Genomic DNA, 12649 nt, shown 5'->3' with positions numbered 1-12649 from the left:
TTAGAACTGATATAATACAATATGTACATGCTTGTTACTATGAGTGACAACCCCAAGGTACCAGAAACATTATCAACTACAGAGGGAGGGGGAGGAAATCAACATTTCTATAACACCAAAACCCCAAACCTCACATGACCTTTTTTTTTAAATGCATGAAAACAGTTAGTACAAACTACCAGTTCAAAGAATCAATAAATAATTGATGCAGACTGAAAGTCCAAAGAAGTAACCAGATAATTCACTATACCCTAAGTAAATGATTTCCAAACTCAAGAGTCAAGAACCTAAGCACCAAATGATTTCTGAACAACTCAGGTGGTCAAGACCCATGTCTCCTTTAATCCAATGGTCCATAGATAGCAGCTCAGAGGACAGAGTGCCACCGAGTAAAGGGTTTTTCAGTACATGCTGTAAAAACAATGAATTCTGGTATAGTTTAGGGCCACTTACAAGTGTAGAGTACATTCTCACACTGTGTCAAAAACAATGGAGCAGGTACAGAGGAAAAAGAAAATCTTATTGACCTAAAAAATTTCAGACTAAGAAAAGTAATAAAGGTTAATAAATTAACCCAATTTCAGCAAACACAAAAGAACGCATTTATTAATTTAGTAGTGTCAACAATTCAATTACAGGATATAAACATACAAACACCTCTACTAAGTTTACCTGTTTCAAAATTCCTAAAATCTATTACTTTCCATACACCAAAATCTGATACCACATCCCATAAAACATTAAAATATAAGTCAATCTAAATATCAAAGTAAATTCACAACCAATGAAATTATACAGGACAAAGAAGATTCACAAATATAACCTTAATAATTAGAAAACTACCAGAATTCAATTATGTATAAGAATAGATACAAATATATGGTGATGGAAGGAGAACAGACTCTGGGTGGTGAACACACAATGTGATATATAGATGATGTAATACAGAATTGTACACCAGAAACCTATGTAACTTTACTAACAATTATCACCCCAATAAACTTAAAAAAAAAAAAAAAAAAAGAATAAACACATTCAAGACAGACAAGGCAGAATATGTAAAAAAATTTCTCCAAACATAGGCAATCTACCTCTAGTCTATGGAGAAATCGAAGAATCATAGATCGTTTGGTTACTTCATAAACCATTTAATTTTCTTAAGTTGCAGACTCCACACAGAGGAAGACTACTGTATCTAAGTATACATCTATATGTAAACAAGGACGTATTTTTTTCTAAACATTCCTAAGTTTAACTTTGATTTAGAAAACCAAATAACTGAAAATGATTTTTTCCCCTTTTTTTGCTGTTTTTTCAGAAGAATCCAATTTGATCATCCATTTGGACCTTAAACATTAGAGCTTAGAAATTACAATGTAAAAAGTGTCCATCAGTTTAAACAAAAAATGCAAAATCTTGATAATTTTTGAAGATGGGTAACAGGTACATATAGCAGTTCATTATACTGTTCTCTCTATTCTTACAAAGGTTTTTTTAAAGTTTATAATGTTACATTTTTTAAAATTGTTCAGGTGTTTTGAGTGGTCTTCTTTAAAACCTTCTTTAATTCTAAAACAAATTTAGTAGAAAATATCAACTTACCAATAAGTTATTTGACAGGGTACACTAAGTTAAAGGTAGTCCTTAAATCATATCAAAAGTTATTTTATCAACAGATAAAGCCATATCTACTTGGAAGTTACTGAGGAAACATCTATAATGCAATGTAGCATACGTTCTATTTTAATATGTTATATAGTCAAAAACTAATTAAAAAAATATTTCATTCTTAGAATTGAAGGGGACAAATTTTCTACTTCAGTGGTTTGCACACTTTTCGAGGCACCTGGAGGAGAGGCCAGAGATAGATCACCTTGTTTTATATAATGGGGATTGGTTACAAAATATAAGATTTTGTTTTAAAAAAGGATCTAACTACTTTGAAAAAAGGCTTAGTAACCACTGTTGCATTGCACCCACATATTACAGTGACCTAGAAAAGATTAAATGATTTGTACAATGTCATTTAATTAATGACAATGTCAGGAATAGAATTCAGGACTTGTAACTATTTGTCCAGTTCTCCTTTAAAACAATGCACCACCTCAAATTTAAGTTACAGTTAAGAATAAAATTGTTTCAATTTTCTTGTCTATAAAATAAGATTGGACAAAATCATCTCTAAGACCATTTTCCAGATCTAAAATTCTGACTCCCAGCTTAAACAGAAGTCTATGTTAATGTAAGGAGTGTTCTTAAACATAGCAAAACTCTTCAAACATTTTCAGGCACTCCAGAGAAATTTAAGTCACAGAAACAAGCTAACAGTTATTCAGTTGTTACCATTTGGGTTTGGAAACATTTTTGTAACTACTCCCTCTTTTAGTTGTTAACGCTAGGATGTGAAATATTGTTTTCTAAGACTGAAATAATCATACTGAGAGCTTTTTCACTTCTTAGATATTTTGGAAAAGGATATTGGCCTATCAAAATATACAACTCACTGGATGTTAAAGTTACTGAATGCCTCACAGATAACCAAGTACATCACTCTCTTAAGTCTTAAATAAACAAATTCAGAGGAGCATTAAATCTAGCTGACACATAATGGTCACAAATAAAATTTTAATTCCCACCTATTAAAGCCTGAAAGAGGTTGCTCTGAAATATGTTTATAACTCGTTCTATGGAACTTCTGAGCTGTCTGTCTTCAGTCTGGCTTAGTTTTGAACGATATTCCTCCAAAAGGTGCAATGCTCTCTGGGTATCTGAGAAGAAAGAAAAATAGAGTCTGATTAAAATTATATATTTACAAGAAAGTATTACACACTAGCTATGTAGCAAATGATTCTGTAAGACATCTAAACAGTTCCCAAAATCCTTCTCCTCGATAGATGCTACTATGTTCATGTATACACATATTCCCTAGAGTGATCCAAAAAAATTTTAAACATGTCACAGTAGAAAAAGGAGGAAGGTGAGTAGTTTGTAATAAATGTGTCTGGTAGGTAGACAATAAAAGGTAATTTTATAAAAGTATTAGTAACATAGTTTCAGCTGATCTGATATGCAAAAGCAGATTATCTACAATTGGTCATTAAAGCTTAAATGTTTCAAAATACTAGCTCTTAGCCAGTTCCATATTTGCTCACAAAAGTGTTTAGTAAGAATGATAGTGAAATATTAAAACACCAATTCAGAGTTTTTAAAGACATTTCAGAGGGGAAAAATTGCCTCTTGATAATCACTAGAGAGATGCCAAGGTAAAAAGTTGACAAACATACAGGTGTTTCCATCTTCTGAATGACGTGAGGCTTAGATTCCCTAAGCAGTAAGGCTAGCTAGCACTGTGCCATCTCATCAGAGTTCCACAAACATTTTTAAAACACAGCAATGAGAAAAAAAAAGAAAAAAAAAAACATACAGAAAAGCAAGTGTCATCCACAAGAGATTTCCGAAATAAATTCTCACCTTGCTTCCGGACCGGCATTTTTCTCCAGAATCAGGAAGAGAATACACACCTTTAAAAACACAAAACAGAAAGGAAAAAAAACTAAAGAAGAGAATAGAATCCTGGTTAAACGAGGATTTCCCCCTAAATCTCAAATCGAAAAACTCCCAACCGTATTTGAAAAGCTCACCTGGCAAAGTTTTCCCAAGTAAAAGGAAGGTCCTCAGTGTCAGTCAATTTAGACAAGCTTTTACCTAGGGGTGGGTACCTCTCTGCAAATTAAGAGCAGGCAGAAGTCGGCTTCCAAACTGTCTTCGAAAGCTGCCCCCTCTCCAAAGGGCACTAAATGCCTAGACGTGGGGCCACCCCTCCCCCGTCATAAGTCTGCACACTCCCCACCTGCTACTGGCGGGGGTGGGGGGAGGAGTGAAGAGGCGCTCCGACCCTTAGCCCCCTAAGCCAGCAGAGGCTGTAAAGCGCTCCGAGAAGGGACCAGCGGGGCTCATCACCCCGCCCTACCCGGGCCCCTACCTCTCGCTTGCCTTTCTCCTGGCTTGCTTCCTCCGGGGTACTCCAACAGGGGCCGGACAGGGCAGCGGCCGCTCTCCACGACGCCCTGGTGCCCCACATGCACACCTCCGCGGGCCCCCACACCTGCGGCACCGCCACAAAGTTCCTGAGAGCGGCGTGCGCTCGGAGCTGGGGTGCGCTTCGATCCAACTCGGGGCGGTTCCCCCGCCCTGCTCCGCTCCACGTCCCCCCGCCCCGCCCGGGGCAAGGAGCTGAGCTGAGGGGGGTGAGGGAACGGGGGAGGAGCTCCCCTCGGCGGCCGCACCCCCACTGCCTCTTCCTCCTCCTCGGCCGATGTCGCCGCCGCCTCCTCACTCGCCGCAGCCAGCTAGCCCGCTCGCCCTCTTCCCTCCTAGCCGCCCCACCCCCGGAACCTCGCCTCCTTCGGCGCCCCCAACCGCTCTCCCCCCAAACTTTCCGCCAAGATGGCGGCCCCGGAGCTGGATTGCCGCGCCCCCACGTGATCGCTTTCCCGGCGCTCTCAGCCAATGGGAAGTGAGGAGGCGGCTCGCGCCGAGCCCCGGGCTCTCAGCGCTGCTACCTTTGGGCTGGAAACGGGAGGAGGGCCGGGAGGGGGCTGGGGAACGGGAACGGGGACCAGGAGAGCATCCCAAGTGAACCCCCTCTCTTAAAGGGGCGCCACCGTAGAGGCTCTGAGGACAAAGGAGTGACACATGGACTCTACAGGTGGTCTGGGATGGCCCTACTGAGCCCGCCTTTACCTCGCCCTAGCCCACCGGTGTGTCCCTCGGTTCTGAGCGAGTAGCGAGCCAGGCCCGGGAAGGTCGGAGTGTCTGAAGACAGACGTGACTTCACCTATACCAGATCCAAGACACACATTCCGAGACACCCTTTAACCTCACTAAACACGTGCTGTTTTCAACTCCGCGTCAGGAGAAAGTGCCTGACACCCCGAGGCTTGGATCCCCAACCTAGAAAAGCGGTCTCGGGGTGGAGTTCACTGCGCCACCCACGTTAGGGGCGGGAGAGGCTGGGGCCTAGGAAGGGGGCGAGGGGGGAGTTTGGGCGGGGGGGGGGGGTACCATCTCTGCACTGTGTTCTACTTTGTACCGATCTTTTTAAAGTTACTATTCAGTAAAAGGTTTTGGGGGATTGAATTAAAGAAGGGCACGTAAAATAAGAAGATTGATTGATAAGAGTTTGAGGGTTTTACTAGAGGAGTTTTAAGTCTAAGTGATTAATTCAAAGTATGAATACATTTAATGATGGGAAGAGAAAATTCGTTCCTTCTTTCACTCTCCCATTCATTCATTCCCCCCTTGCCTGCGACACCTGCCTCGTCATAAGTCTCAGGTATTACTCAAGCTCAGGCGGCCCCTTTAAGAACTCACCTGTAGCCACCTCCTCTGAAGCACAGCCGCCTGAACTCGCATTGCTGGTTTAAGTTTCGACTGCACCTCGGAGCGGGACTACAGGCGGGCTAGGACCCTGTTCAGGAGCTGAGCTACCCAGGTGGTAGAAAGAATCTCGCGGAAAGCTCTCCAAGTCACTGCCCAGGTCCTTGAGCCCCTTCTAGATAACAGGGATCTCCCTGCTCTGAGATCCAGAGAGAAGAATTTGCCCAAGGTCACCCATAGTTAGCGACAAAACTGGAAACACGGAGATCGTGTCTTTCAAAACCGAAAGACTCTTCCCAGTAAACCCGACAGCCTTTATCCTTGGAATAAAAAGGAAGTCTGGGGAACCTTGTACTGTAACCATTAACAGTTACTCAGAAGTATACTGACCACTAGTTTCACTTTGGGATTGCACCTTGAAATTCTAACTTGTGAGAACCCACGCAGTTTAAGATAATGAAACTGAGATCCAGAGAGGGGAAGCACCTTGCCCAGGGACATATAGGCAAATCAGTGACAACAGCCCAAAATTAGGTCTCCTAGTTCCATTCCGGGCTCTTTCCACTGTGATTTTTGGGCAACTTGACAGTGGTATGTTGGTATAGTGGCATCAAGCAACAGTTAAAGCAACATTTCATAGAAGAAATGGGATGGAAAAGTGAAAGGAAGCTTCTAAAGACAAGAAGCTTAAATAGAGGGATTTTTACAATAGTGAAATGAATGGGTTTTTTTAAATAGCGAAAATGGCTGGTGCCATGCATACTATTATTATCAAGATTTCATTGATGAACTGTGATTCTATTCTAAGAATGGAATCTTCAGAATTCAGGAAACAGAGGAAGGGATTTTGCCCTTCTCCTTAATATCATTCATTGCTCACAAATTTTCACGTGCTAGGCAACACAGATAGAAATAAGTAAGATTCAAGCCATGCTCTCAAGGACCCCACAGCTAGTAACAAATGGATGAAGGCCAGTGCAGCTTTTTCCAGGAGCCACTGAAAAGCCAAAAACAAAATTTGTGTGAGTTTTCAATGTCCTCCTAGTCCTTCCCCAAAAATAAAGGGTGGGGAGGGTGGGGGAGGAAGGAAGAGGAGACAAGGCACGATGCCCTTTCTTGTCATCCTCTAGCCCCACGTGGCCGTCAGCAGTATCCAAAAGTAAAAATGAAGCTACCTGCTCGTTCCACCCTTAGGGGCCAAGACAAGTCCCAGCCTAACGTGAGGGGCCTTTACTTCCCATTCCTCCTTTCTATCCTTCTGTATTAGTTATCTATAGCTGCATAACAAAGTCCTCAAAGCTGTCACTTAAAACTTAGTAGCTTAGTAACTTAAACAGCAATAAACATTATCTCACAGTTTCTGTGGGTCAGGAATTCAGGAGGACCTTTGCTGGATGGTTCTGGCTTGGGGTCTCAAAAGATTGCAGTCAAGATATCTATCTGGGCTGCAATCATCTGAAGCCTGAGCTTAGATTAAGGGAGAATCTTCCAACATGGCTCACTCACATAGCTAGTAAGTTGATGCTGACTGTTGGCAGGAAGCCTGTTTCTCACCATGAAGATCTTTCTATAGGGTTGTTTGAGTGTCTTTCTGACATGGTGGCTGATGTCCTCCAAAGCAAATGACCCAAGAGAGCAAGGCAGCAGCCACACTCTCATTTCCACAATATCCTGTTCGCCTGAAGAGTATAATATCCCCCTGAAGAGTATAATACAAAGGAGGAAAGAATCACTAGGCGCCATCTTGGAAGCTGGCTACCATATCATTGAAACATACAATGCAATGATATCTGGATTTTTCCAAACAACTTTTATTTCCTTGAAGTCTTCCTTACTTTATGCAGGTAGCAGCTGCCATTGAATAGGATCCAGTATAGGATCTGATTACTTTTCCAACCTCCTCATTTAAAAAAAAATTTTTTTTTCAGCCCCAAATTAGCTATCTCTCAGTTCTAAACCTTCCCTTCCCAAGCATCCCAACCAAGCCACACTTATAGCTCCACATCTCTAACTCTGTCCTCTCCCCTGTTCACATCCCCAGCCTATCTTCTTCTGTAAGGTGCCCAGGTCCGCCAGACTCTACTGCATCTTTTGTTCTCACTCTGGCCGAGTGGCAGTGTGCTGCCTGTGCCAAGGCAATCACTGAAAGGAAAGGATTTGATGCTGTCAGAAATGCTTATGCCAGTTTATGCTGCATGAAGAGGAACAGTGTTGAGAAAAAGATGGAAGTGATTATGATGGTCAGACCTCCACAAAATGCTCAGGGAGGCATTTCCTGGCAGCACACTTTAGACAAACCAGCATCTGGAAAGAAGAGAGTAGCCAGAATGATAGGGAATATGGAACCTTGCCCCAGGGGGAACAATTGTAGAATCTAAGGCCATTTCTTTGAGAAAAGAGAGGACCCCAGGGAACTTGACTTCATTCTTCTAACAGCCTTATTCTGTGTATTCAGGGGCAGGACTAAAACTAATGGATGAAAATTACAGGGATATAGGAAGTTCTTCTTTAACATGATTTGTCAGAATTGTTCTAAATTCCAAAAAGCTGCTGGAAGGTGGTGGGAGTTTCCCATCAAGCAGAGGCTAAAGAATCAGCAAGGCTTCCTTCTCAGAGGGAGCAAATACCCAGGCCAGCAAATTGGACTAACTGACCTCTGAACCCAAAGTTCTAAGCACTTAAAACTTCAGTCCCTTCTTTGGTATTAGTACCATGTTATATACATCAAGAATCCATTCTACCCAGTTTAATTGATACTGGGATTGACCTCCTTCTGCATAGATAATTCTTATGAGAACGAAAGGTACAAGTTGAAAGCAATTCTTTTTAAAATGGGGATAGTTGCCCATCTCCATGACAACGGGCACTGAACTCATGCTCTTTAATGGATGATCCACCCTCAAAATTTTATATTATGGAGCAATGGGTTCCGAAGTAGGTATAGGACTAATAACTGCCTGCCATTTAAACTGGTGTACTCTTATATTGGTATATCCCTTCATATAGTATTCAATGACATATGAGATAAATTCATTGGTTATAACCTCTCACTTTGCAGGAGAGGACACTGAGAAAGGACAAGATAAATAACATGGTCTAGGACACCATAGCTAAGCTGGTACTGGAGCTGGGACTGAACGTTACTTCATTGTTTTTTTTCATTAAACTGCATTATCCTTTCTCTACTTGACTTCTTCCTAAATTAAAAAAAGCAAACAAACAAGCAAACGAAAAACAAAATTGTGTGTGTGTGTGTGTGTGTGTGTGTGTGAGAGAGAGAGAGAGAGAGAGAGAGAGAGAGAGAGAGAAATGGAGACAGAATTAGAAAGACAGATACTAAGAGAAAGACACTGAGAGAGATTCCAATAAAATAAAGTACAAGTAATAGGCTAGTTTGTTACTTATTTATCATATTTTGAATGCCTTTAACAGTGGAGACAATTTTGATGGAAATAAAAATGTCACCTCTGACCACAAAGAAATAAATATCCACACCCTGGTTATTTGTATGTTATGACTAAATGAAAAATTTTTTTAATGCAAAGGTGTTTACTTAAAACTCGGTAGCTTCCTTCTCGTCTTTCCTTTACCCTGGTAAGTACCCTTGAGTATGAATGGTTTCACAGATGTAAGGAACCTCTCACCTGGCCCTCAGACACCCTCTAGTACCATCATCTCATTTGACAGACATGAAGTAAGCTCCAGAAGAGCTCCCAGACAGTATCAGCACATAGTGATCAAAGGACTTTTCCCTGATAGCAGAATGCTACCGGCATTTCAGAAACAATTCATCTTCCTTTTGGTGGGGAGAGGGAGTGGGAATTAGTAATCTTTTCCAAAGATACATTTCTAAGTTTAACCAAATTTGCCTTTCTGCTTTTGAAGAACCCAGGGTATTGACAGAACCATAGAATCCCATATTGAAATCCTTAGGATTATACTCAAATCTCCTTACATGAGACAACCCCTTACTGCACTCCCTGCCAAGAGGATTACCAGTGTCTATTCAAAGAAGGCTCTGGGTAGGGCCCCTTGGTTAGATTATCTTTTCATAGGTGAAGAACACAAACTTGGAAACTTAATTGGAATTTGAAGAAAGACTGTTAGAATTTTAGAAAGTCATTTGTATTCCATTTCTGAGATGTGGCTTGGCTAATGAATTCTGATAAGCAAAAGAAGCCAAAAGATTCTTTATAATTGGACGTGGATTAAGTCCAGTGACCAATCTCCTTTAGCACAAAAACTGCCACAGTCTTCCAAAAGCTTTCTGTGCCAGTCTTTCATTTTTGGGAAATGACACTCACTAGCTAGAGCTGTAATTTTCCTGTTCCTCATGTTGTATAACCCCGAGTTCTTCTCTTATTCCCTTTTATTTTAAGCTCACAAGAAGAATGATAAAAGCAAATAATTATTTAAATTTTACTTTCCATTTAAATTTCCTTTAAGTTAGATTAATTTCTTCCAAAAGATAATTTTATCAACTGAGATTAACTATTTGTGATGAAAACATCCTCTACCTTTTATAAATATTACAGTTGAGAAAACTTCCATGTATGCTTTTTAAAAATGCTGCAAAAATTCTGCAAGTTGGATACCATTTCAAATTGCAAATTACCATATGAATAAATAAAGCCAAATCCAAAGCTGGTAGGAGACAACAAAATAATAACTACAAACCAAAAATAAAAGGAGGGGGGCATTATCAATTGCTAAGGAGGATGAATAAAATAAGAATAAGGGAGGAGTAAATATTTAATAAGAAGCGTTACCATAATAATTTAGAGAAGCTTGGATTCAAGGGAGCAGAATAAAGACACATCTTTATTATTTTTCTCTCTCAAAAAATGACTCCCAAAATAATAGAACAAGAAGAAAATTATTCCTCCATCCTCAAGAAAAATAAGAGTGCTTGGTAACACCCAACAAGACAGAAAGTAGTTGGAGAGTTGGTCAAATTCAAGTGCCTGGGCTGGGGGTTGGAGGAGTGGAAAATACCAAAAAAAGGTACCAAAAAAATCCCAAGCAGGGTAAAAAAATGTGTGTGTGTGATGTTAACATGTTACTTCTGCATGTTGAATATATGATTGTCTGTTCTATTTATCCTCTGTGCTTTTGTGAATATTTGGACTATTTCTCACTTGAATTGTTGAATCTAAAATAAAATGCAGGTACACTTGTCTTGAAGAATCCTGAAAGAGCTGAAGAAATAGAGGTTCCAGATACCATTGAAGATGAGGTACAGCTGGGTATGGCGGGTAAGAGCTGAATGAAATCAAGAAAATTGTTAAATACCAATACAGGTTTAAGGAGAAGTTAAATGCTAGGTTCCCACACACTCAGATAGGCAACCACCTTTCCCTACTCCTCCAAAAGATAAGAGTTTTATTTATGGGAGAAAAAGAGGGGCTTTAGATTTGGGGACACCAGACACAGAGGAAGATGGTTGTGAGTTACAGTACTCAAAACAGAAGAATGAGGAAAAATCTGCACATTCGACACAGATTCTCCCACACCAGCCATCTTCCTCCTCCTAGATCCAGGGACCATAACCGGGCAGATATCCTCCAGACAGAAAAACTTAATTGCCTGAGGAAAAAAGATCAAAGAGATTTATGGTTGGGAAGTTCACAACAGCAGTTAGGCTGAGTCATCAAGAAAATGCAAATCAAAACCGCGAGATACAACTGCACACCCACTAGCATGGCGCATGGCTATAATCAAAAAGACATATCTGTTAAGACATACCCACTATTATAACAAGTGCTGCCTAGGATGTGGAGCAATCAGAGCCCTCATACATTGCTGATGGAAATGTAAAATGGTACAGTCACTTTGGAAAACAGTCTGGCAGTTTCTTAACTGGTTTAATATACCATTATCATATAACACAACAATTCCATTCCTATGTAAACACCAGAGAGAACTGAAAACATGTGGCCACACAAAAACTTGTACACAAATGTTCATAACAGCAGATAATAGCCCAAAGTGGAAACAACCTAAAAGTCTATGAACTGATGAATGGATTAATAAAATGTGAAATATCTATACAATGAAGTATTATTCAGAAATAAAAAGAAATGAGGTACTGATATGCTATAACATGGATGATCTTTGAAAACATTATTTTAAGTGAAAGAAGCCAGTTACAAAGGACCATATATTGTACGTTTCCATTTATATGAAATGTCTAGAATAGGCAAATCTATACAGACAGAAAGTAGATTAGTGTTTGCCTAGAGCTGAGGGGCATGGAGTAGTGAGGGGTTGGTGGTAGAAGACTAAGGGGTGAGAGGTAGTTTTGTTTTGTTTTATTTTGTTTTTTGAGGTTAATGAAAATGTTCCAAAATTAATTGTGGTGATAGATGCACAACTCTGTTAATATATTAAAAGCAATTGAATTGTACACTTTAAATAGGTGAGTAGCATGTTATGTGAATTATATCTCAATAAAGCTGTTTTTTAAAAAGTCAGGTTACCACCTCATTGCTCTTCAGGAATGCTGACCAGTCAACAACCCCTCCTACGCATACAGAACTTTCAATCAGCTCAGCTTTCAACAGGAAGAGGCAAGCAAGGATCACCCATACATTTGGGGAATACCTCCATCATGAAAGATGGAGACTCAAAATGAATAAAATAGGGGGGAAAAAAAAAAACCTCAAAGAAAATAGGAGTTCAGAGTCAATCCTAGGAATATAGGAAAAAAACAAAGAAATTGTAATTAATATCCTCAGAGAAGATATTGAATCCATGAAGACTATAAACAAAAAAGGAAGAAAATAGTTCTTCAAAATTAAAATTTTGAAAACGAAATGTAAAATTCAATAAAAGATTGGAAGATAAAGTCAAGGAAAGTTTCTGGAAAGAAGGGAAGAAAAAAGACAAACAATGAGAGAAAATAGAAGAAAATGAGAAGTTTGGTAAGCAAGGAACATCAAATAACGGGAATTCCAGAACAGAACAGAGATCAGGGAGGAAATTAACAAGTAAATAATACAAGAAGTTAGTAAAAGGAGAGGAAGTTAACAAGTAAACAGTACAAGAAATTTATCAGAACCATAAGATAATAGTCTACAATTAAAAAAAAAAAAGCTGATTGAGCATCAGCAATAATGAATATAAAAAGACCGACACAAACACACATCATTGTTATATTTTAGAACAAAATCTTCCAGAGAGAAAATAAACAACAACAACAAGAAAAAAAAACAGTCCACATACGAAGAATTGGAAAACAGAAAGGCATCAGAATTCTCAATAACATTGA

The 12649-nt window shown here is 39.8% G+C and overlaps 1 protein-coding gene across 16 annotated transcripts in view; it reads right to left on the bottom strand.

Annotated features, from left to right (window-relative positions):
* DLG1 (discs large MAGUK scaffold protein 1) overlaps positions 1–4461 on the bottom strand; it is a 241839-nt gene extending 237378 nt beyond the window's left edge. For 14 of the 16 annotated variants that reach the window (XM_019723532.3, XM_074329838.2, XM_019723561.3 and 11 more), the window contains exons 1-3: positions 3983–4461; positions 3472–3521; positions 2637–2768 (exon numbers count right to left, since the gene is read on the bottom strand). In XM_019723532.3, coding sequence (XP_019579091.3) covers positions 2637–2768; positions 3472–3490 — 151 coding nt within the window. In that variant the 5' untranslated portion in view covers positions 3491–3521; positions 3983–4461. Of the gene's footprint in view, positions 1–2636; positions 2769–3471; positions 3522–3641; positions 3724–3982 lie in introns of all 16 variants that reach the window. The other 2 variants (XM_019723539.3, XM_019723547.3) reach the window with 2 other exon arrangements.
* Between the last annotated feature and the right edge of the window lie 8188 nt (positions 4462–12649).

The sequence above is a fragment of the Rhinolophus sinicus genome, chromosome 17 (genome assembly GCF_057876585.1).
Source record: "Rhinolophus sinicus isolate RSI-liver-muscle chromosome 17, RSI-T2T, whole genome shotgun sequence".
Lineage (NCBI taxonomy): Eukaryota > Metazoa > Chordata > Mammalia > Chiroptera > Rhinolophidae > Rhinolophus > Rhinolophus sinicus.
Note: the sequence above shows the minus strand (reverse complement) of the source record. Positions and strands in the feature narration are given on the sequence as shown.